Genomic DNA, 25,747 nt, shown 5'->3' with positions numbered 1-25,747 from the left:
GGACACCAGGGCCAGCTACGTGCACAGGCAAAGGCAGAGCTCCCTGCGCTTCGGGAGCGCTGAGCCACTGCTGGCCTCCTTGCACTGGGGCTCCCTCCTCCCTCTGCGGGGGGGGGGGGGAGGGAGGAAGCAGAGTGCGTGCTCACTCATCCCCCCCCTTTGGCTAGGTGAACCAGACCCCTTTCTCCGCCCGGCAAACACCCCTTCTGTGCGGGAGGGGAGGGAAGCGAGGGATTTATCTCTCCCCGCCCCGCCCATTGCCCCCTCTCCCCGGGGGCGGGGCCGCTGCTGACATGGCGGGGCTCGGGATAGTAACAGTGGAGGGGGATGGTCACGTGGCGTCCCTGCAACCGCGCCGCGCGCGCGCGCTCTCCTGTGGGTGGCGCGGGGCCGGGAGGCCTACGCGATCCCAGGGTGCTGTGCGCGGCGTGGGCTCCCTCCGCCATCCCGCTGGGAGAGACGATCTGTGCGGGGCCCTGCCAGCGAGACGCCGCCTGCGCGCAGAGCTTCGCCGCCGAACGGACATGTTAGCGCGGAGCCCCTGAGCGGGACCGAGCCTCCCCCCGCGCGCCTCACGCCGCCGCGGGCACCCGCACCAGCCGCCGCCAACATGGAGGCCGTGAACGCCTTCAACCAGGAGGTGGGAGCCGGGGAGCGCGGGGGGAGGCCGGACCCGGGAATCGGTTCTGGGGATCACGAAGCCGCTATCGCGGCTGCCTGTCCCGCGGCTTCCGGCCCCGGGGCGAGGGAGAGGCCTGGCCAAGGCTTCCGCGGAGACCCAGGTAGCGGGCGGCCTGCGGCCTCTCCTCGCCTCCGAGGCTGTTCGGGCCCCCTGGGTCTGACGGAGGCCGGGCGGCCCAGGAGCGGCCAGCGCCGCGTTACTCCGGGAGAGGCCGGGGGATCACCGTCCCCTCCCTGCCGCACGCACAGCGCGCGGGGAGCTGGGGAGCGCGGCCGGGCCCTCGCGCCCAGGCGTTACTCCGGGCGGTTCACAGCCGAGGCGCCTTGTTCCCTGCCAGCGCTGGGGGAGGAAGCGACCACGTGAACGGGCGGCCGATAGCACGGGCTGGGCAGCCCCAAACGAAGGGGCTGCCCGCGATCGTGCAGGAACTTCTCTGTGTGTGGGTACGGAGCAGCGTCTGATGAAATGAATTATGTGGCGGGTGGGGAGAAGTAGGGACCGGTCTCCTTTCATGAGGCATGGAAGGCCCTTGTGCCATCTCCGTCACTCTTCTTTCGACTGCAACTCTGCCTGATCTGAAAACTCTCTAGCTAGGCAATAATATACCAGCGATTGTGCCTTCCAAATTGGACATCAATATAGGCCAGACCCTGATGTCTAAAGTTTTTTCCCCCACCTAAATTTAATGTAGTTGGAGAGAACTTTTATTTAAAGTTTTGGTACATAGGATGTTCTTGCAAATCATTTTAGGGCCACACAAGGTGTTAATTGTAGTGTGTTTTCATTGCAAGTAACCTGCCAAATCTAATCCTATCTTAAATGTAAGGTTTGCAAGACTTATTCCAGAATGTGTAATGCATTTTGAAGGTTAGTGTGCTGTGAGTGGTTGCTGAACAGAAACAGTAAAAATGGCAGACTGCTCTCATGTGACAAAGTCATGCTGTGTAAAGTTCATTCCTTGCATCTGCTTGTCAGTTGCACTAGACTAGAGTATCATTATGAACACAATTACATACCTACTTATCCTTTACTAAATAACTGACTTTGTATTTTTCTCTTTATGGTATGTTTTTTCTATTCTATTCATGAGGTCTTTACATTTTGAAACAATACAGATAACTCCATAGCTAAGTATTGAATTTTGAGTGTGAATTTTAACCAGCACTTTTCATTTAAATTGACACGTTCCTTATTTTGTCACAATTGGTAGTTTGATGACTATCCATTTTCCACATTTCAGGCATTTCAGTGGTGGTGTTTTTAAACAGAAATCTACTAAATTAAATTAATTGGAGTTAGATTGCACATATGATGTGCTTTCTACTCTTATTAGCATGTAGGACAGAAATAGCTTTTACCTGTCTAAATATCACTGGAGATACTAGCAGTGCTTGCCACTTCATTCATCTCATTATATTGCTTCCTTGTACGGCTTAACTTTGCTGATATTGGACAAAATGCCATTCATATAAGTATACAAATTTTATTTGCTGACCCAAATGATTTACGTAAATGTGTTAATTTAGATAACCATCAGTATCTCTTGGTATTTTAAGTAATCTCATTCTGATGTATTCAAAATGGATATGTCTTAAATAACACATCTGGGTGCCCAAGAAATAGTAAATGTATGATGCCTGACTCTGTCAATATTTTACTTCTGGATACAGAATAAAAAAGAGTACTTGAAATTCTGGTAACTCTGCAGAATTTGTTTGATAACTTACGTGAAGACTAAATTGTATTAAAAAATGTATCCAGTTGAGATTTTAATATGATTTCCCTCACAAAATGGCTTATTCTCTATGGTTCCAATTCTGCAGTCACTTGAGCAGTTGCTTAACTTTATGCTCAATGGGATTTACTCATCTGTTCAGTTCAACATTTAGTTTCCTGGCTTTCTTTTGATGCCCACAAGGAATTAGTTTATATATTTGAAAACTAACTAAAAAACTTGGCTCTTAATCCCTTCTCTGAACTTCCCAGTTTGTCCTTTTCTCTATATCTTTATGTTGGATTGTAAACTGATTTGGGAAAACACTAAATTTTCTACAGCAATAAGCACATCATTTGTGCTAAACAAACAGTTATTCTGCCTACTATATTTTTACTCAAATTTTGAGCAGATATTGCCAATTGGTGGTATTTGGTAACCCAGTAATGTAGTGTATTACCCTTCAGCTATACAGTATTGTAGTTAAACATATAGTGAGCATAACTAATGGGTAACATGTTGAAGTGCAAAATCTTACTAACACATTTCTTGAGAAAACTAGTATACCAAAAAGATGACCTTGACACCCATGTGAAAAAAGCATGTAATGTTTCTTTTCCAATGTTCATTTCGGTTATATTTTGGTTTGGCAGTGTAGGTTTAGCTTTCGAATTTGAAAAAAAAAATTGGTTAATTTAGCAATTATAAAAATTAGGGACCAGTACTGCTTATTATAGGCCTCTGCACAGTAAGGCTATGTCTGCACTAGAAATGCTGCAGTGGCAGTGCTGTAGCACTTCAGAGTAGACGTGCTACACCGACAGGAGGGTAGCTGTAGTTAATCCAGCTCCCCAGGAGGCGGTAGCTAGATCGATGGAAGAATTTTTCCATTGACCTAGCACTGTCTCTACAGGGAGTTAGGTTGGCTTAATTACATCACTCGGGTGTGTATTTTTCACACCCGGAGTTACGTAGCTGGGTCGACCTGACTTTTTAGTGTAGACTTGGCCTAAGCTTCTGTACTCAGCTTTGCCAGTGGAAGTAATATAAGAGCCAACAGACTGATAATTGTGCATTGTTATAATTTTATGATTGTTAAGAACCAAGCGGTGTCATCACTCACTTCTACATGTGACTCAGGGTGGTGATAAAGACACTGTACTTCAAGTCAGTAAACCCCCTTCTCCCCCCCCCCCCCCTGAAGAGAATGGATACTTGGGTGGGCATTTCTTCTTTGTCTACAACTGTAGCTTAGTTCTTTATTATTTATGCATGGGCAGTTGACCAGACAATTGAATATTTGATCTAGTATAGCAATCTTATGCTAATGATTGATCTCATTTTGCAATGTCAGTGTACCTCTATCTTTTCCTCCCAATCTTTTCCGTAGTCACTCACCTGTTATCAGCTAGCATTATTTCCTTACATGAAGAGCGCAGTATTATAGTGCAATGCTAGCTCTGCTATAATTAAAGTTAGAACAGCTTTCTGTTTAAAGCCTGACTCTTCTAAATGCTCTAAAATCTGCATCGTTACTTGGATTGCCCCGAAATTTGGTTTGCTCTGTGGAGATGCAGAGTAGAGTAAGTGATCCAAATTTGGGGTAATTTGATCATGAGGGATACTGAGATAAAATCTCTTCTCCCTCCAAAAAAACAGCTTTTCTAAAGGTTGATGGAGTCTGCCAACATATTTTTGTTCAGAGCCAAGGAACTGATCGTGCCCAAAATGGTCTCCATTGCAGGATATGTACTCCAGCTATTGCAGGGAATCCACTGCCCCTGGAGGGGAGCAAATTGAAAACAATAGCAAGAGAGTTCAGCTCTCTAGTTAGGCATATGCCTAACGTTCAGGCTTACTGGCCAGCAAGTTTTCACTACAGCTGGGTAGCTAAAGGGGATATGCAGTAGCCATTGAGCTAGAGCTACACCCAGCCAGTGTGAGTTCAAGTCTGACCTAGAGCAGAAATCTGAAAAAGATTGGAGGCATGTTGCTAAAGTATGTCTGTCAGGTGTGTTTTGGGGAAATGTATTGAACCAGAAAATAAATTCTGCATGCAAATGCTTGCTGGGATGGTAGTGGGGTTTGGGAGCGGAGGAGTGGGGGGGATAGGGGAGTGGAGCTGCATTGAGGGTGGCAGGAGGTCAGACTGGGAGTGGTGACATGGAGGTGGGTGGCACAGCAAGAGAGGGGGTTTAGGTTTGGGGAGGTGTGGAGTATCGGTGCTCTACAGTTAAGATTGAGATGATTGAGTGCTGTAAAATCCACATATGTACTTGTGTTGGCTTGACTTTTCCTGTGCTTCATGGGGATGTGAGATGGGGACAGTGAATCAAATTGGGGTTATTTGAGCAAGAGGTTCCCAAGATACAGCATCCCCGGAAAATGTTTTTATTAAAGTTCACAGATTCTACCAGCATTTTTTGTGCATACCTGGCTTCTGAAGTTCTGATGGCTCGATGGGACAACAAGGGGAGGGTGAGCTGGAAATGATGGAGGGGGCTATATGTTGCTGGGGTGTTATCTATCTCCCTCCCCCCCACACACACACATCAATTTTCTCACAGGTCCTTAAAGTTACTGTAACCACTGTGTAATAAAACTCAACTTTGGGGGGCATATAACATGTGTGAGACTTCTTTCACCGTCCCTGTTAGCAATTACACACTCCAAACATTTTAGAGCATGACCATTATTCCTATTCCACAATAACAAAGTGGTAGGGGTGATGTTGGCCAAGTCACGTAATTTCTCAGTGTGTCAGTTTCCCCATCTGTACAATGGGGATAATGACATTATCCTCTTAGGAAAGTGGTGTTGAGATCTACTGATGAAAAGTGCCATGTAAGAACTAGGTACTATCCTTACCTGGCCACAGTAGCATCCCTACAGCAAACCTACATGATAAATACAATTGCCTAAATGACCATCAACTCTTACCAGACACACATCTTTCTGTTTGTTTTTCTTTCTTTCTGTTGAAAAAACTAGAAAATTCACTGGCAAAAAACTTAATTAACATAGAGTTAAGGTTGCCCAGTGATGTATTGTGTCTTTCAAGAAAGTCAAGTTCAGCAAAACTCAAACATGTGAAAACCAAGTATTTCAAACTCAGACTTCTGAAAAGCAGGAAGTAAGGAAGGACTACCACAACTTTAACTCTCCCCTCCTTTGTGCTGGCAATAGCTTCTGGGAATTATCTGCATGCATTTCAGCTGCATTCATTGTGTTAGGTGTAGCTGTACTGAATAGTGGAGGGATTAATTGGAGTAGTTTGGAAGAGCTGTGATTGTGATATGAGAGGATCTGGAGGGCTGTGCCCTTGTTAGTAGGGTGTCAGTGCAAAGGAAAGAGATGCATGTATATCCTGAGAGATCCAATATTCCTCCTTTCAAGTATTGAGTCATGTAGGTTCTGTCAGTAGCAGGGCACAGGCTGGTGGGAGATGAGTGTGATCTGTGGATTTAATTAAAGGAATGTTACATGGCATCTTTTGCATAAGGGAGAAGGGGTTATAGATTTTAGCAGATGAAGGGTTCTTTCTGTAGGGTAAACTGTGTGTCTAAATGTAGAGCAGATGTACGTAGCTCCTGTTAGGTACCATGAATGTGTTATGGGCATATTGGGGCATCACTCAGAGAAAGCAGAGTTCAGGTTATGTAGGTGTGTGCCTAACCTCTGTATTTCCCACTTTTCAAAAGTTTGAGTTTGAAGCATCTTAATGCTTTATTTTCTGTTTTTTTGCTGAACCTGGCATTCTGAAAAGGCATGATATACCACCAGGCAACCTTAGTTTCACGTTGACAAAGTTTTTGTCAGTGATTTATGTCTGCGTTCAAGGTTTTAAACTTGGTACAGAAACATGGGTTTCCTGTGTTCTGTTCCCCCTAGGCCATATTAAGAGAATTCTCTGAGAGATCTTGCACAATATTTCCCCGGCTAGTGCAGTGGTATATGGAAACTGATGCAGTCCTAGTTATTTTATACTTTGTTGTATGGAAGAGCAGGAGAGGCACAGTTACCAATCTCTGATGCTAGGAGGAAAGACGAACATTGCTGTTTCTCTCTCCTGGCCATCTTGGTTCAAAAGGCAATTGAAGGTCATGCCTTTGTTGCTCCTGCAGAAAGCATGTTTCCCATGTCTGCAGGGGCAGTAGAGTGAAACAGGCTAGGGGCTTGTCTACACTGCATCTCAGTGCAGACTATAGCGGTGTGAATTGCAGAGTACACCAAAGAGTATCTTAATGTGAACTAGGTACTTTTTAATTTGCAGCAGTAGCATCCACATGGGGCAGTTAAAGCACAACTCTGGTGCACTCTGCAGTTCATGCGCCTGTAGTCCGCACTATGGCACTGTGTAGGCATAGCCTGGGATCATGCCAGTGTTACTCTCCAGATATCCTTAGGGGTTATTCTGAGTGCATAAGCAGCAGCAGTGGATGTACATTGAGGGGAGAGGGGTGCAAGGGAAGAGGAGGAGTAAATATATGCAGTTAGAAGGGTATGATAGTTGCAGTACATCAGAATTTGGGATTAAGCTTGGTCCTTCATTTACTGTACTACCAGGACTGAGATTATTGCAGCAGCAGCAAATTCATCTTCTGGGGTAAGGAAGGTGCTTTGCATTGCTTTAGTGGCCACTTCAGAGCAACTGAAGGAGCAGTATCAGTGTGATCCTGAAGGATCACATTCCTTCTGAACAAGAGACAGAGAACAAGAAAGGTGGAGGATCCTGTCAGAGACTAGCAGAAGTAAAAAAATGGGGAAATGAAGAGAAGCAACCTTCAAGGGGAGTAGATCTATGAAGATAGAAATAAATTAATAAATTGATCTTAGTAGGCAGATAATGTTTCAGGTTTTGGGCTACTGAACTAAGTAGTTCATACCAAAACTAAATCCTCTCCCACATACTTTTTCATTTCCATTTGAAAGTGTTTATAAAGAAGTTTGTGCCAAATGGACTCCTAACTTTGTGAGTTTATCCTTCTAGTCAGCAGGAATACTTTAGTGGACTAAGTCTCATGTATGCTAGACTACCCTTGATTTATCTCTGGACAAATTAGGCTGTGGCTTCATCTTCCAAAGAACATAAACTGACAACTGTGCAGTTTATGATGGTCTCTTACCCTTGGCAGCAGCTAGTAGTTGCTAAGCGTCATAGTTCACATATCAGAGGCTGATACTAATGATGGATCCTCTGAGCCACAGCCCAAGAGCAGAAATTTCGTAGGAATTCCAACATTTCTCTTTTCTCAGTAGCTCTGGGGATTTGTGGTAGGGTAAGGACCAGGCTTCTAGCCAGCAGGTAGACCCTGGACCCATTCATTTTTTGTGTCTATCTCTAGCTAGACCTTTTCAGTCTGATAATCCTGTAGTATTACTGGTGCTTTGGTAGCATATGTATTTTGTTGTTTTCTTCTTTCCTTCCTCCTCCATCCCTTCCTGCAAATATTCCGTTAATTTTGCATAGGCATATGAGCAAATATCTAAAATTGTATTTGAATAACCTATAATATTGTCAGTGAAAAATATTTCTAACTGTAATTCAAATGTATTCAACACACTTGTAGAAAAAAAATCTGTTCTTGGATTCCTTATGTGCTAATTTTTATGAAGCCTTCTTATTTATATGTTTAGAACAAGACTGTACAAGCAGTCAAGCAAGCAACAGCATAGTACTGTATAGGAACACATACTTTAATGCAGGGGTCGGCAACCTTTCAGAAGTGGTGTGCCGAGTCTTCATTTATTCACTCTGATTTAAGGTTTCGCGTGCCAGTAATACATTTTAACGTTTTTAGAAGGTCTCTTTCTATAAGTCTATAATATAGAACTAAACTATTGTTGTATGTAAAGTAAATAAGGTTTTTAAAATGTTTAAGAAGCTTCATTTAAAATTAAAATGCAGAGCCCTCCGGACCGGTGGCCAGGACCCGCGCAGTGTGAGTGCCACTGAAAATCAGCTCGTGTGCTGCCTTTGGCACGCGTTCCATAGGTTGCCTACCCCTGGTTTAATGTCTCAGCACCTGATAAGATGTAATGTAGTAGGTTGATTTTATTACTAAAGGTAAAGATTTTTCAGAGGTGCTCAATGCATATATTGCTCATTCACTTCAGTGGAGTTGTGTGTGCTCAGTTCCTTTGAAAGTCAGGCCCTGGCTGTGTATGTAGAAAGACATTCTTCTTAGTCTTAGATGCCCAGTTTTCAGCATTTGCTGCTGGCCAATTAAGTAACTGATATTGATGTGAAGAACTATTAACTCGGAAGTTTGAGACTTGTCATATCAGACACAGACCTCTTTTTCTGAAAAGTGGGTAATTGTTTGAACTCCTTAAAGCAGTTTGCAAACCTTCACAGCTTCATGTTTGTGTGCCATGGTATTTAATACTGGTGGAAGCTACTGAACCCTGTTCAGGTTCAGGTTCGCAAAATGTATAATTATGTCTCACATTTGGTATTTCCCAAAAGATACAGATGTTATGTGGTACTTGTATTTTTTAAAGATCATGCCCAGCCCCAAATATATTTTTTTCTTGTCTTTGCAAACTTCAGTTTAAAAACTTTCAGTGTTTACCACTATCCTTTGCCCTAACTTCATATGGGGATTCTTGGTATTTCTCTGCCTCTGTTGTTCCTTGTCAAAATTTAAAAAAAGTGGTCTATCTTTATCATTGTTTCTGGAATTGTCCCCTACTTCCTTGCTCTTTGATATTACGTTGTAGTTGATGTACTTGTGTGTATGGGGAAAATGCTTTCAAAGTCTGCTTCATTAGATTTCCTTGATGAGTTGCCTTAAATTAAAACTTCCTTGTGCTACAGACGGGGATTTGGAACTTGCGGGTAAGTGGCAGTATACATGGACTATGGAAAACCTGCTTTTGGAGAAATTTTCTTCAACGTGTTTGTTGGAAAACTTAGACTCACTTAGGAACATTCTTTGATAGTCTGCTGAAGATATCTATAATATATTGAACTATTTTCTCTTGACCCTAAACAAGGCTTGAAAAAAATCACCAGAAACTTAGTAGCCAGTAGTCAATATCAAAGTTGGGGGTAGAGGGTTCAAAGGCAATATCTTGTTGACAAAGGTCAGCTGCTGGTGTTTAAGCCTTGTCTACACTGCGGAGTTATCAATAAAAGTTATGCTGCTTTAATTAAACCACTGTTGCATGTCCACACTGTCTGTGCTCCTTATGTTGGCAGAGCGCATCCACACTAGCAGCTCTTAGAATCATAGAACTGGAAGGGACCTCGAGAGGTCATCTAGTCCAGGCCCCTGCACTCAAGGCAGGGCTAAGTATTATCTAGACCCGGGGTCTCAAACTCAAATGACCATGAGGACTAGTACATTGGCCCAAGGACCGCATTACTGACACCCCCTCCCCCCGCCGCCCTCAGTCCCCGCACCCATTCCACCCCTTCCATGAGGCCCCGCCTCTTCCAACCCCTTCCCTGAAATCCCCACCCCAACTCTGCCCCCTCCCTGCCCCCAGGGGGTGCAGGAGGGGTGTGGGGTATGGTGGGGGCTCAGGGCAGGGAGTTGGGGTGTGGGGTGCAGGAGGAGTGAGGGGTACAGCAAGGGGTCAGGGTGCAGGGTGCGGCAGGGGTTCAGGGCAGGGGGTCGGGGTGCAAGAGGAGTGTGGGATGCGGCAGGGGGCTCAGGGCAGGGGGTCGGGTTGCAAGGTGCGGCAGGGGGCTCAGGGCAGGGGGTCGGGGTGCAGGGTACGGCAGGGGGTTGGGGTGCAGGAGGGGTGCGGCATGGGGCTCAGGGCAGTGGGTTGGGATGCAGGAAGGGTGAGGGGTGAGGCGGGGATCGGGGTGCAGGGTATGGCAGGGGGTCGGGGTACAGGGTGCGGCAGGGGGCTCAGGGCAGGGGGTTTGGCTGTAGGAGGGATTTGGGGGGGCAGGATCTGGCCTGGCGCGTACCAGGGGCAGGGCAGGCTCCCTGCCTGCCTGCCCTGCCCCCGCAAGAGGCTGGAACATGGGGAAGGGGGCGTGGAGGGGCTGTGTGTTTCTGTTGCTTGAGGCACCGCCTCCAGCTGCTCCCATTGGCCGCGGATTGTGGGGAAGGGGGTGGCGGAGGGGCTGTGTCTTTCTGTTGCTTGAGGCACTGCCTCCAGCTGCTCCCATTGGCCGTGGATCCCTGTTCCTGGCCAATGGGAGCTGCTGGGGGTGCTGCCTAAAGCAACAGAAACACACAGCCCCTCCGCCCTCCCCTTCCCCACGTTCCAGCCTCTTCCCGGAGTGGTGTGGGGGCAGGGCAGGCAGGCAGGGAGCCTGCCCTGCTTCCGGTGCACGTCCGGCCGTCGCTCTGGTAAACACTGGGGGACAGTGGGGAGGCTGCGAGGGGCTCGCGGGCCGCATGAACAGAACCGGACCCAGAACCGATCCCTGCAGGACCCCACTAGTTATGCCCTTCCAGCATGACTGTGAACCACTGATAACTACTCTCTGGGAACGATTTTCCAACCAGTTATGCACTTACCTTATAGAAGCTTCATCTAGGTTGTATTTCTCCAGTTTGTTTATGAGAAGGTCATGTGAGACAGTATCAAAAGCCTTACTAAAGTCAAGATAATGTTTTCACCTCTCTGTACATCTACCGCTTCCCCCCATTTACAAGGCTTGTTACCCTGTCAAAGAAAGCTATCAGGTTGGTTTGATATGATCTTGACAAATCCATGCAGACTGTTATTTATCACCTTATTATCTTTTAGGTGTTTGCAAATTGATTGCTTAATTATTTGCTTCATTATCTTTCTCGGTACAGAAATTAAGCTGATTGGTTTGTAATTCCCCGGGTTGTCCTTATTTCCCTTTTTATAGATGGGCACTATATTTGCCCTTTTCCAGTCTTCTGGAATGTCTTCCGTCTTCCATGACTTTTCAAAGATAATTGTTAATGGCTCAGATGTCTCCTCAGTCAGCTCCTTGAGTATTCTAGGATGCATTTCATCAGGCCCTGTTGATTTGAAGACATCTAACTTGTCTAAGTAATTTTTGACTTGTTCTTTCCTTATTTTAGACTATGATCCTACCTCATTTTCACTGACATTCACTATGTTAGATGTCCAGTTGCCACCAACCTTCTTGGTGAAAACTGAAAGAAAGACATCATTAAGGACCTCTGCCATTTCCACATTTTCTGTTACTGTCTTTCCCCCCTCGTTGAGTAACGACCTACTCTGTCCTTGGTCTTCCTCTTGCTTCTAACGTATTTGTAGAATGTTTTCTTCGTTCCTTTTATGTCCCTAGCTAGTTTGATCTTGTTTTGTGCCTTGGCTTTTCTGATTTTGTCCCTACGTACTTGTGTTATTTGTTTATATTCATTCTTTGTAATTTGACCGAGTTTCCACTTTTTGTAGGACTCTTTTTTGAGTTTTAGATAATTGAAGATCTCCTGGTTAAGCCAGTGTGGTCTCTTGCCATACTTCCTATCTTTCCTACGCAGTGAGATAGTTTGCTCTTGTGCCCTTAATAATGTCTCTTTGAAAAACTGCCAACTATCATCAGTTATTTTTCCCCTTAGACTTGCTTCCCATGGGATTTTACCTATCCACTCCCTGAGTTTGCAAAAGTTTGCCTTCTTGAAATCCATTGTCTTTATTGTGCTGTTCTCCCTCCTACCATTCCTTAGAATGAACTCTACTGTTTCATGATCCCTTTCACCCAAGTTGCCTTCCACTTTCAAATTCTCAACCAGTTCTTCCCTATTTGTCAAAATCAAATCTAGAACAGCCTCTCCCCAGTAGCTTTCTCCATCTTTTATAATAAAAAATTGTCTCCAATACCTTCCAAGAACTTACTGAATAATCTGTGCCCTGCTGTGTTGTTTTCCCAACAGATGTTCGAGTAGTTGAAGTCCCCCATCACCAAGTCCTGTGCTTTGGATGATTGTGTTAGTTGTTTAAGAAAAGCTTCATCCACCTCTTCTTCCTGGTTTGGTGGTCTGTAGTAGATCCCTCCCATGACAGCACCCTTGTTTTTTACCCCTTTTATCCTTACCCAGAGACTTTCAACAAGTCTGTCTCCTATTTCTATCTCAACCTCAGTCCAAGTGTATACATTTTTAATATATAAGGCAACACGTCCTCCCTTTTTTCCCTGCATGTCCTTCCTGAGCAAGCTATACCAATATTCCAGTCATACATATTGTCCCACTGAGTCTCCGTGATGCCAACTATGTCATAGTTGTGTTTATTTAATAGTATTTCGAGTTCTTCCTGCTTATTCCCCATACTTCTCGCATTAGTATACAGACATCTAAGATACCAATTTGATTTCCCCCCAACACCCAGTTCTGTCTTGTCTCTCCCTTATTTCTACTATAACAGCCCATGCTCCCCCCAGATTCCGACCCTTCTAGTTGCAGTGCTGTAAATTGCCAGTGTAGACAAGCCCCACCATTCCACATTAATGGTTCTGATTCCTTCTAAGTTCTCCCACAGCCTCCTGAGCTGCTCTGTGAGCTCCCACACTGAGGAATGTCAAAGCTTCCAGAATTTTGAAAGAAGAGGGGCACATCATGTCTGCAGGGCAGCCGAGTTCAAAACAATGAGCAGAGCAGTCACGGCAGGCATTGTGGGATACTGGGGGAGGCCAGTTATGTCGACATAATGGCAGCGTGTACACTGATGCTTTGTTACTTTAACTTTTCTGAAAAAAACTTTCTCTCATCGAGGTGGTTTTATTTTGTCGCCAAAACTCAAGAGTTTTGTCACCAAAAGTGGCATTGCGGTGTGTATAGCTCCACAGTTTTGTCGGCAAAAGACAGTTTTTGGCAGAGGGAAGCTGACAGAATTCTTACGTTTTGTTTTGCTGCTCTTTTTGGGATCTGCTATGTACAGAGTTGGACTTTTTCCTTGGGGTTCTAAGATCAGGCCACATGTAAAAAAATTCTTTTTCATCCTTTGTCTCAGAACACTGCTCCTCTGCTGCTTCCAAACATAGTAGGTCCTCAAAATAAGTTGCGGAATGAAATTAATGCAATTCTTGTATACTTTGTTATGAGGGAAAATTTGTCGGATGCTTTTTTCAAGCTTTGGATGTGAGCCTGGACAGCTTTTACGCTGAGTTAGGAAAGACCTGGTAGGTCATCTAGTCCATTCTCCATAATTCCCTACATTATTTCCTCCTTTTGCACATATATTGACATTTGTAAGTTAGTCAGTATGACTGTTGCCTGTTTGACATTACCTATTAAAAGTCCAGTAATGTTCATAAGTTTGGTTCCTCTTGTTTGGTTGTATTTATTAGCCTGGAAAATGAGGTGGTAACTCTTCTCCTTCTAAGCTTTGTGAGCATTGGTTTTGTGAATATTTTACCGAACACTTTATTTGCTAACAGTTTAAGGAAGAGTATGCAGGATTGCATATGAATTTAAGTACTTTACGTTCAGCTGGTTTAAGTTCAGTAAGCTATTTAATATTGCTTTCATTTTCATAGCACAGTAGGTTGCAGAAGTAGCAGTAAAAAAGAAAAGCAGGGCTTTAATTTCACTTGTCTGTAAAAAGGCTCTCATGCTTGCTGTACTCCCACCACACACTGACTTTCAAATTTAAATAAGATTTGGAATTTCCTGTTAAACTCTAATTTGGGGATAGTATTTGAGACTGTGCAAAATAAAAATCACATTCTTTTCCTACTATTGTTACTAGTAACAATTAAGACTACTAATAAGTGAAAGGTTAGAGAAATTTTCTTTTCAGCTTTTTACTTCATGGATTTGACAGCATTTGTACATAGTCAGTTTTCCCTATTGTGCGAAACGCCCCCACAATAAAATGGGAGAGAGAAACATATATTTTTAAAACACTGAAATCAGCAGAATTCAGAAGCAGGGCTATAATACTTCAACCCTCCATAGTCTTCAGGCTGACAGTATCCCTTTTTAAAATAAAGCAGCTTCATTTTACTTCTGTCTTCACCTTGACTTTTTTTTTAACATCCTAGATGACGGGGGTATTTTTTTGTTACTCAGTTCCCTCCCCAGTGCCTCAGCTTGATTCGAGGTGTGGCTTTGATTTGTCAAACTGAGTATCTGTGGCTCCAAGCAACCATGGGGAGAGGGGAGAAAATGGAACATGCTGAGAGGAGTTTGGCTCCACCTTTCATTTCTTTAGTCCATGAGGTCAGTAGCTGTGGATGGGGTTGGGGAGCAGATATGAAACCTAAAGTGTGATCCACATAGAATATGATTGGCTCCACTGCAGAGTGAGGAAGGAGGAAAATCTACTGTTTTAGGTCCAGTTGCCTGGGAGAGAGGATTATAGGGAAAGATCCCTGTTATGAAGTAGTCAATTTAAAGTACTCTCTAAAGCTTTAAATTGGTGTCTTTTTGGTTAATTTTATCAAATATTCATTGCCATAAAAAGTAAGAACTTCAGTTTTTACATGGTTATCCAAGTGCTGTTTCTTAAACTGATTAAGATGTTGAATTTTAAGACACTTTTCAAATTGAGAAATTTGACATGTCTTATAGGTAATTTTATTGGAATGATGCTCTTCTCTACTGATTTGTGACAATATAACTTTTCTGCATGTACCCTGATTTGGGTTCAGTGTATATAACAAAAGATCCAAAGTTTAGCAGGACATTCCCACTCTCATATGTGGAAAGGACATAAACCTTATTGTAACATATCCCTGTTGTAACAGTGAGATTTTACACCAAAACAAATTTAAGGGGGTACTAACAAGGTTGGTAAAGACACAATTTGATTTTTTTTCTTTAAAACATGGTTTTGCCACATTTTTATTTAACTTCCACAGTTTAGCAATCACAATCAACTCTAAAATTGCAAATCACAGTGTTTATTTTAATGGGGTATGTGAAAATTATTAGGGAAGGAAACAGATTTTTGTTTATTCCATCCCAAGGGCTAGTTACAAATTGTAGGTGCAGTTTTTTAAATAGCTTGTCTTCATTAATTTAGACTTGCATTTAAATTTGATCCATATCTTTCCACCCCCAATTTCCCCATGTATGCACTTTCAGAGTCCCCTTTGGGAATATTGCTTGTGGTATCCTCATCACTTTCACTCTGTTAATGCTGTTGTTGCTTGGGAAGTGCTATCTGCAGCAACACAGGCAGTATTCCCAAGTCCTCTGCCCAGCCCTGCTTTCCTCAAGGCCCTTGTTCATTTCTTTCTTTCTCGTGGATTATTTTACTAGGCCTCAATTCCTGCTTCTCTTGCTCCTTAGATAATGGCCCCATGTTATCAACTCCTACCTCATACACTTCTTCGTATTTGGTTTCCCACTTCCTACCTGCTGGGTGCTTGCCTGCTCCTTGGATCCTTCGCTGGTTCCTAGCTGTATCATATCAGTCTCTAGAAGCAGTCTCCTGATCTTCAGGCCTGGCTCCTACCTCCTCCTGGGTCCATGGCTACCTTCTGCACTCCCCGAGTTCCTTGTTTTTTTTATTACACTCCTGAAATAACTGCTGTTCCTGAGGACAGTGCCTTGACACAGGCTTCTTTTGCACTCATGATGGGAGATTGGTTGCTTTCTCGGCTGGAAGAACTCCTCCTTAGTCTATGGGAAGAAAGAGGTGGCTCCTTTATACAACATGGCTCCTTGTACTCTTCTTTCCTTCTGTCAGCCTCCTGGCCACAGCTGCATCAAGGGAGTAGAATCTGCTCTTATGTTCTACCAGGAAGGGCAGGTGTGAGGATCACAATTTAGAAATGTCCATGCTAATGGTTACTTTGTCTTTCAATATTTTTATGTTAACATTCAGGAGAATCAGTGTTGGCATTCTCTTTGTTCACCCAACAAAGAAGGAATGTGTAATAATTTAGCAAAAAAGAGATTGAGCTTCAAAATGATAAAGGGAAGGAACACATTATAAAGGGAAGGATACCAAACTGGGAGGGATTGCAACTACTTTGGAGGACAGGGTCATAATTCAAAATGATCTGGACAAATTGGAGAAATGGTCTGAGTTAAACAGGATGAAGTTTAACAAAGACAAATGCAAAGTGCTCCACTTAGGAAGGAAAAATCAATTTCACACATACAGAATGGGAAAAGACTGTCTAGGAAGGAGTACGGCAGAAAGGGATCTAGGGGTTATAGTGGACCACAAGCTAAATATGAGTCAACAGTGTGATGCTGTTGCAAAAAAAGCAAACATGATTCTGGGATGCATTAACAGGTGTGTTGTGAGCAAGACACGAGAAGTCATTCTTCCGCTCTACTCTGCTCTGGTTAGGCCTCAGCTGGAGTATTGTGTCCAGTTCTGGGCGCCGCATTTTAAAAAAGATGTGGAGAAATTGGAAAGGGTCCAAAGAAGAGCAACAAGAATGATTAAAGGTCTTGAGAACATGACCTATGAAGGAAGGCTGAAAGAACTGGGTTTGTTTAGTTTGGAGAAGAGAAGACTGAGAGGGGACATGATAGCAGTTTTCAGGTATCTAAAAGGGTGTCATGAGGAGGAGGGAGAGAACTTGTTCACCTTAGCCTCTAAGGATAGAACCAGAAACAATGGGTTTAAACTGCAGCAAGGGAGGTCTAGGTTGGACATTAGGAAAAAGTTCCTAACTGTCAGGGTGGTTAAACACTGGAACAAATTGCCTAGGGAGGTTGTGGAATCTCCGTCTCTGGAGATATTTAAGAGTAGGTTAGATAAATGTCTATCAGGGATGGTCTAGACAGTATTTGGTCCTGCCATGTGGGCAGGGGACTGGACTCGATGACCTCTCGAGGTCCCTTCCAGTCCTATAATCTATGATTCTATGATTCATTGTGTGAAGTTAACTAGCAGGTGACATGAAATGTTTTGTTAGCCATACTAATCCTTCCCGGCAGCCAGAGATGGATGCTAGCTTGGAATGTATCTATTGGTTTGAAATGTTGACTGGTTAAAGCCAATCTGGAGTTGGAATTTGCCTTGTGTGGAAGGGTTAGCCAAACTCCTGGGTTAAAAATTATCTGTCTCAAAGGGTTGATGATAACACAGAGAGAATGGATTCAACAGCTGTATGTGGTGGCTGGCTCCTCTATGTTACTGGGCTACTAGCTGCTGAAGGAAGATGCTGTTGAAAGAAAAATACTTTCTGGACTAGGAATCTAGTTAAGGAAACAAGCATGTACTTGTTTATTCTTCCTGTATTTAATTACTGCCAATGTTGGGTTTTTTTGTTTTGGTAACTATGCTGAAAGCTTGGTGGTTGTTTTCTGTGACTACAAGTATTTAGTCCATAATTTTGTTATTTAACTAAACCTATTTACTTTTGTTTTTTCTTTCCCTTAGTAATTGAAAAGAGAGAAGAAATCTGTTTAATCTGACATCCTCTGAAATGGGCTATTAAACATCTTACCAGGATCTCAGACTAACAATTATACTAGAAAAAAAGGGCTAATATGGTGGCTACAATTCTGTTTTGGGTTAAACTGTCCAAAAGAGAATTCTCCGTTCCTTTGTTGTGTTTGGCTAATGGGTTCTTATTGGAGATGAGGATCCTGGTATTAGGCCTTTTTAACTGGTATTTCCTAGGCCCTGATGCCTGTATTACACAGCCCTGAGGAATAGAATCATTTTATATAATAGCTCATTTATTTTCTTTCTTTTTGAAATATAGCTGTATTTTTTACCTTGAACTCTCCCATGTGTATAGGATATTTTGAGACTTGCAGGCTTTTCAATTACAAGAATCATGTCAATTACATACTTCTGCCCATAGTAAGCAGCAACTTAAGGCCTGTCTGCATTGCCCCACAGTTCATACTAAGGGGATGTGACTAGCAGGGCACACCAGAGTGCTGTGCTATAATTTATCTGTGTGGACGTCCAAATTCAAGACCTTATAAGTTTGTGTACAGACGGGGGAGTTAGAGTGCAGCACTTTGGTGTGCTCTGACATCCCCTTAGTCTGAACTCTGGGATACTGTAGACATGCCTTCAAATAGCAAGGGCAGTGTAGGGAAGGAGCAGCAAACATTCATTTTAATAGACTGGGAGATCTAGAAATAGACTTAATGACAGAGAGCAGGAGCTAAAAGGGGGAGGATGAAAAGTGGTGGTGCACCTCTTCTTAGGTTGGAGGGGGAGCAAGAGTGGCATTTCCTCAGAGGGTATGTCTATGCTCCAGTAAAAAACGCATGGCACAGTCTGTATTGGCTGACTTGGGCTCAGGCTGTGGGGCTGTAAAATTGCAGTGTTGATGTTCGGACTTGGGCTGGAGCTCAGGCTTTGAGACCCCATGAGGGGGAGGAACTGAGAGCCTGGGCTCCAGCAAGCCCAAACATCTACACTTCTATTTTTAGCCTGAGCCAGCTGACCTGGACTCAGACTCAGTACCACGATTTATTTATTTATTTATTTATTTATTTATTTATTTATTTATTTATTGCAGTGGGGCCTGGGGGCCTGGGAGAGGACGACAGGCAGGAGGGAAGGAGCTTTTGGATCAGGGATGTGCTGTCAGAAGTGCTCAGTAGAAAATAGAAACTGTATCAGAGCCAGCCATCTCATAAGATGTTGGGGCAACTTTGATGGTATAGTCTTTCTAATGAATTATTCTTTGAGGTGACATAGATGATCTATGTGTATATAGACTTCAGTATAGTTATTAGCAAAAGCAACACAGTTTAGTGCTGGTGTGAAGTAGTTGTTGGTTGTTTTTCTTCTCTCTTCTGCACCTGTTTCTACCCACCTGAACAGTGGTTGTCTCTAGGGCTTCACTGTCCTCAGCAGTCTGAAGAGTCAGTGTTATAGACGCTGAAGTACTGCTGTGTGGGCAGTGGGAGAATTCTACTGTGATTAGGTGGTGGGTGAGGGTGGGGAGGAGTGCTGCTTCACCCCTTCTGTGCCAACAAGGAGAGAAGATGCTTGAACTTCCTCTCCTGGATCTGTTACTTGCTTTATAGTCTTGTTCAAATCACTTGGGGCTTGTCTACACTTACAGCGCTGCAGTGACATAGCTGTAGCGCTTATTGAAGATGCTACCTGCATACGCCAACAGGAGAGTTTCTCCCATCGGTGCAGGTATTTCAGCTCCCCGAGAGGCAGTAGCTGTATCAATGGTAGAAGCTCTCCCATCAACATAGCGCTGTCTACGCTGGGAGTTAGATTGGTATAACTATGTTGCTCAGGGGTGTGGATTTTCCACACCCATGAGCAATGTAGTTATACTGATATAAGTTTGTAGTGTAGACCCAGGCTTAATCTGGGTTTATAAATTTCCCTCTATACAAAATTGAGATACTACTACTCTGCCTTTCAGGGTAATGCTCATCACCTTGAAGAGGTAGAGTACTGTGTGTGTGTTTGTTAAATACCTTGACTCTAAGAGAAAACGGTTCCATTAAGTTTTTAACCTTTCACACATCAGGTGCTGTTAAATTATAGAGGTGCCAGTTGTGGATCCACATTTTAAGGTTGAGTTGATTTTGTCCTTGTAGTAGTTTGAATCCCTGTTTTATTATGCATGGGGAATACAGTGTATCTTCCCCAAATTTACAGAACATTTTGGGTACTAATGCATTTTCTTAGAATTTACAAACCCATTACAGTTAAAATTAATTTTAAAATAGGTATTTAAAGAAATTTAACACTGTCAGGCCTTTTTTTGTCTTTAATGGTTTGGTAATAGAATAACACTGACAACTTCTAATGTACTTAAAACAGAAATGTTGTGCTTAGATTATATTTGAATAAATTAGTTAATCCTGTAAATCAGGCTCTTGAGATGCCTCACATTGGTCATCCAAACTCAGTAATTACTTTTGAAAATCTTGGCCCTCATTTCTGAGGAACTTATAAATAACTTTCCCTCGCGGTAATATTAGCATGAAGAGTAGTTCAGTGTATGAAAATTTCCAAAGCAATTGATGCAGTTAGTTTCTATGGTAGTATTTCACCCTTACTATTGCAAGAATGTTAAATGGAGGTATTTAGCATATATGCTGCTATACCTATATGTAACAGGATGAATAAGAGATGGGATATTGGTTTGTGATGGTCTCAATGGTTAAAAGTTTGTGCTCATGGGAAAACCTTTTTTGGACTCCGGAGTAGTATAGAAGTATAAACTGCAAGCTCAGGCTCAAACTGGTGATGATCAGGTTAAATAACTTTAAGTCAAACTACAGTTTATTCTCTTGGTTTCAGATCGTTTCCATGAAATAGTTTAGAATTTGGGAATTAATGTGTACCTAGTTTCATAACTGGTAAGTCAGACACAGATGAAATCTTCTGACAACAGCCGCTAAATCCATGGATGGGGCTTTAAAAACAAACAAACAAACAAAAAAACCTGACATTGATTGTACAACATTGGCTTTCAAGTCAGTAATTGCATTGTTGAAGTGGCTGATCTCTTGATTTCAGGCCTTGTTATAACACAATCTTGGTTGCATGACCGTTGCCAAGAACCTGCATTGATTGTTATGTTGACTGACTTGCTTGCTTCTTTCAGAATTTTTTTTAATGTTTATTTTCTCTGTTTAGCTCTTTTCACTCATGGAGATGAAACCTCCTATCTCCCGAGCAAAGATGATTCTCATTACTAAAGCTGCCATTAAAGCTATTAAGGTAAAGAAAAACAGAAATAAACCACAAATTCAGACCATACCAGTAGCATTATTTTTGGATTGTACTTGATTTCTAAAAAATGCATATCTTTTACATGATTTCTAAAATTTTATAGCTTGGTAAAGATTTCTTTTGTTTGACTTTTGGAGGGTTTTTTCCCCCAAAGGAAAGTGAGTGAACGTTCTTTATCTTGGGTTATGCTGCCAGTATCTCTGCAAAACGGTAACACCAACTTGTTTTTAAGAAAATGACATTTTCTGATGCTATGGTTTACAGTCTTGTTATGATTTGTATATGATAAAATCAAAATGTTGTAACATGTAACTACATCCCATCGCATCAAATTTAAAAAAAAATGTAAAAACAGGAAAAAGTAGTTGTCACAATAGTACTGCCTTCATGTATATGTGATGTGAGATGCTTCCAATGGCAAGGTCAGTTTTATCCATGAAAACTTTTTAAGGAATGTTTGAGATGAAGTGCATCACACACTAGAATATATTTGTTTTCCTAATTGTTAATATGTACAAAAAATTAAAATACCTCTGAAATAGTACATCACTGATTAAATAGATCACATCTCTTTTCCAGCTCTACAAGCATGTAGTACAGATAGTAGAGAAGTTTATCAAAAAGGTAAGTGCTTTTATAGTATTTTTAATATTTACTTAATGGGATCCTGGGCATTTAAACATCCACAGCTCTATCACTATTTTTTATTAACTACAGTAACTCCTCACTTAAAGTCGTCCTGGTTAATGTTGTTTCGTTGTTATGTTGCTGATCAATTAGAGAACATGCTCGTTTAAAGTTGTGCAATGCTCCCTTCTAACATCGTTTGGCAGCGGTCTGCTTTGTCCACTGCTTGCAGGAAGAGCAGCCCGTTGCAGCTAGCTGGTGGTGGCTTGGAACCAGGGTGGACCAGCAGCCCCCCATCAGCTCCCCGCTCTCCTAAGTTCCCTGTGCAGCAGCTGCCCAGCAGGCTATCAGTTGCCGGCAGTTCAGCTGTGTCCCTCCCCCCACTGCCATGTGCTGCTCCTGCCCTCTGCCTTGGAGCTGCTCCCTGAGACTCCTGCTTGTTGTGCGGGGGGGTGGGGGGGGGGGAGAGGCGGAAGAGGGGGGCTGATTAGTGTCCCCCTCTCCCCTGCTCCTGCACCCCGCTTACCCCATCTTCCATAGGGCAGGGGGGACACACGACAGGGCTCAGGACGGAGGGAGCTTGCTGGAAGCAGCTGCGGTCTCAGCAAGCTGATCTAATTAACAAGGCAGTGTACTTAAGAGTATGGTCAGCTTACTTACAGGGGTGTGTGTCTCTGTTTCTGTCTGTGATGCTGTCTCCCCTCCCTCCATTCCTGCTGCCTTGTAGAGTGTGAGAGTTAACCCTTGAGGGCTCAGCCAATTGCTAGTTCATCATTTAGCAGTAAGGCATTCCCTGGGCAATATCCCACCCTCTGATTCCTCCACCTCAACCAAGCTTCACAATCATCATCACTGTGTACCAGTATTAAATTGTTTGTTTAAAACTTATACTGTGTGGTGTGTATGTGTGTGTATATAATAGTCTTTTGTCTGGTGAAAAAAATTTCCCTGCAATCTAACCCCCTCATTTACATTAATTCTTATGGGGAAAGTGGATTTACTTAACATCGTTTCGCTTAAATCCCATTTTTCAGGAACATAACTACAACGTTAAGTTAGGAGTTACTGTAGTAATACTACAAGTATTACCTAAGGCTACTTACTGTACTGAAAAATCAGAAAAAAACTCTATTTTTAGAGAACTTTTTTCAGCGTTTTTTTTCTTTGTGCATTTGACAGCAATTTGTATATAGTCAATCATTTCCCTCTGTTCATGTGAGTCTTTCATACAGCATCAGGAGATTGAAAAAAAAAAAGTGTGATTGTAAAACCACAGAAATCGTCAGTGGGATTTAAGGATAGATATAGTGCTTGAAACGCAAATTCTTCTAATTTTTCAAGTTGATTGTGTCTTTTTTTACTACTACCGTTATGATTGATGTTTCCAGAAAATGTAACTTACACACCCTGGTGCCTGGAAACTTAAAAAATAGGTTAAATACATCACCGTCCACAAAAGTAGACCAACAGGCATGTTAATTTAAGTTCCATTAGACAAACAGGAAGAAATGGCAATATATGCCAAATGAAAAAAGGCAACATCAGAAAGAGAAATACTTTTTTTCAAGCATCAAATTAATTCTAAATTAGTGGAAGGAGACTGAAAAGTGAGTGAGAGCTAGCTTGATATCCCAGTGGTGGTGGTCTATATTGGAAAGTAAGAGAGGAGTTGTGTTCAGGTCCCAGACCCTGCTTCTTAAGGCAGCAAAGGAGACAGTGAATCTTTACTACATAAAGGCACACAAACATCTTTCCTCTATTCTGCCCTAGGTCCCAAAGTAACTCCTTCCTCCCTACCTTTGCCACCAATTAATTTTAGTTACATTTAGAAACATTACAGGACATAATGCTTATGTAATACATGGAAGTCATCTCTTTTTTACATTCTTGATTTCTACATTTGCTCATTTAAACAATTTTCATTTCACAGTATCTACTGTTTGTGGTCCTGCTTTCTCCAAGTTATTCCAACCTTTTTTATTACATACAACAGAACTAGCTTTTTGCATTATTAAGATCAATATCTCATGCACTACTTTCTCTTACATATTTATCATCTTAACTCATTTCAGTCCTTACATTGTCCTCCCCCCCAAATTAATTAGTATAAAATTGATTTAAATAGTAAAACTTTTGCTGCATCATGTGTATAAATAGGCTTGCTGCAGTTCATTCTTTTTCCTGTAGGTTGTCTTTCAATTAGTGGGAAGACCTAGATAGTTATTGTTCATGATTAATCATATTTTAAGTATTCGCTTTATGTAAGTGTTTTTACTCAAGTTTAAATTGTATTGCCATGCCAGTATTTCTCAAAGATAAATATTTTAGCTACTTTGTTTATCAGGGTACACATTACTAACACATTTTGCTATTAGATTTAGTAGTGTTAGACATAGCTCCTTGTACAGCCCTATAGTACTGGTAAAAAGAGAACTGTAAATAGTAGAATTCAAGTTTTCTGTTGGGACCTGCAGGAAAATATTAAGTACAAGGTGCAGGTTGCTTGTAGCGATTCTGAAACCTATTGGGGCATTAGGGTGGTTATGCTGTTAATACTGTATATGCTACCCTGCAATAACTGGGAACAATCTATCTTTTCAGTGCAAACCAGAATATAAAGTCCCTGGATTATATGTTATTGACTCTATTGTTCGTCAGTCTCGTCACCAGTTTGGAACAGACAAGGATGTTTTTGGGCCAAGATTTTCTAAAAATATAACTGCCACATTCCAGTATTTATATCTCTGTCCATCTGAAGACAAGGTATAGCTAAAACTTCTTGAATGTTTTGAATTGCTGAATTCTTAATTGTGTGTTCCTGCTTATATGAAAGCTAATTTGGTGGTTCTCTGCCTTGACTGCAATGCCATAGTCGTCATTGTGTGGGTAGTGGTAATATTAGAGGTAATACTTCAGTGGAGATCCTGATGATGATAAATTCTTTTTTAACTTATTCTCTGTTCTTTGTGTTCATGTCTTTGTCCAATTGGAGACCATACCAAAACTATTTACTTTTCAGGGATCCTTCTCGTGTGGGACTTGTTGCAGTTGATTGGATTGGTAGCTGAAAGAAATGCAGATAGTCTTCCTCTCCCCTCCACCCCCCTCCCTCCTCCCCACTTCAAAACTCTGTTCTAGTATTTTCTTTTCACTTCCTTTCACTCCCTTTTGTCAGACTTTCCCACTTCACTTCTGCATTTTTGTTGTCTTTTTCTCAGCTCTTCTCTGCCTTCCCCTTCTGGGATTCTTCCAAAGGCCACATCAAACTCTCCTGAATGGCCGTATGACTGGATGCAACTCTTAATTTTCTATCACTGCTATTCCTTTGGTTTGCCAGAGGAGTTTGCTAGAGAGTGGCACAAGCTCTCTTAGTGTATCCAAAAAAAAAAAGGGGGGGGGTCCAGTAGTGTGGATCCTGCTAACCTGTGCAACAAGTAATCAAGCTGTGTCTAAAACTTGAACATGCTACAAGACCACTGATCCAGTCACCCATTTCTTTATGTGCAAGAACTAAATTTAGAGCCTGTGCATTAGGAATATTTTGTTCTATATTAATACTTTCTTTTATTTGAACAGAGTAAGATAGTTCGTGTCCTGAACCTTTGGCAGAAAAATGGAGTGTTTAAAATAGAGATCATTCAGCCTCTCCTGGATATGGCAGCAGGAACTAGTAGCGCAGCCCCGATGGCAGAAAACGCTACAAATAATGAAGGTATGAATGTCAGTACAACTTGTAAATTAAAAGTTATGGAACCAATGACTTGTTACTATTTGGTGCACTAAGGTAAAAGTACCTCATGTTTGTAAACCAAGTTCACTAGCACACTTCAAAATTCACTTTTATGACAAAAATTATATAGAAGAATCCGAACACATTCTGAATAAATGTTGCTGCTGTATATTTATACATGTGTTATTGGAAATTATTGAAATTTGAGCTAATATGGCTTTGGATATTTCCATACAACTAAGTATGTATAGACCTATTGGGTGTTGATAGTAATGTTCCCACTAAAAATGACTTCCGTCTTAATTTTCTTCTTGTATCTGTGAGACTTTTTATTATTTCCCAGTGTGTAATTCTATGTTCCTTTTAAAGCATCTGGTTCAGTAAAGTATGGAACATCTTACAGTGGAGAAACTTCATGCCTTAAAGTATATAAAAATATTAT

General features: G+C 42.2%; 1 protein-coding gene across 2 annotated transcripts in view; it reads left to right on the top strand.

The window, feature by feature from the left end:
- Positions 1 to 362: 362 nt before the first annotated feature.
- The window catches only part of SCAF4 (SR-related CTD associated factor 4), a 74,250-nt gene continuing 48,865 nt past the window's right edge, over positions 363 to 25,747 (top strand). The window contains exons 1-5 of one of the 2 annotated variants that reach the window (XM_005283907.5): positions 363 to 640; positions 20,853 to 20,936; positions 21,528 to 21,572; positions 24,177 to 24,338; positions 25,152 to 25,287. In XM_005283907.5, coding sequence (XP_005283964.1) covers positions 611 to 640; positions 20,853 to 20,936; positions 21,528 to 21,572; positions 24,177 to 24,338; positions 25,152 to 25,287 — 457 coding nt within the window. In that variant the 5' untranslated portion in view covers positions 363 to 610. The remainder of the gene's footprint in view (positions 641 to 20,852; positions 20,937 to 21,527; positions 21,573 to 24,176; positions 24,339 to 25,151; positions 25,288 to 25,747) is intronic. The other variant, XM_024102770.3, reaches the window with a different exon arrangement.

This window comes from Chrysemys picta, chromosome 1 (assembly GCF_011386835.1).
Source record: "Chrysemys picta bellii isolate R12L10 chromosome 1, ASM1138683v2, whole genome shotgun sequence".
Classification (NCBI taxonomy): Eukaryota; Metazoa; Chordata; order Testudines; family Emydidae; genus Chrysemys; species Chrysemys picta.
The sequence above is the reverse complement of the archived record's forward strand: the minus strand, read 5'-3'. Positions and strand labels throughout refer to the sequence as shown.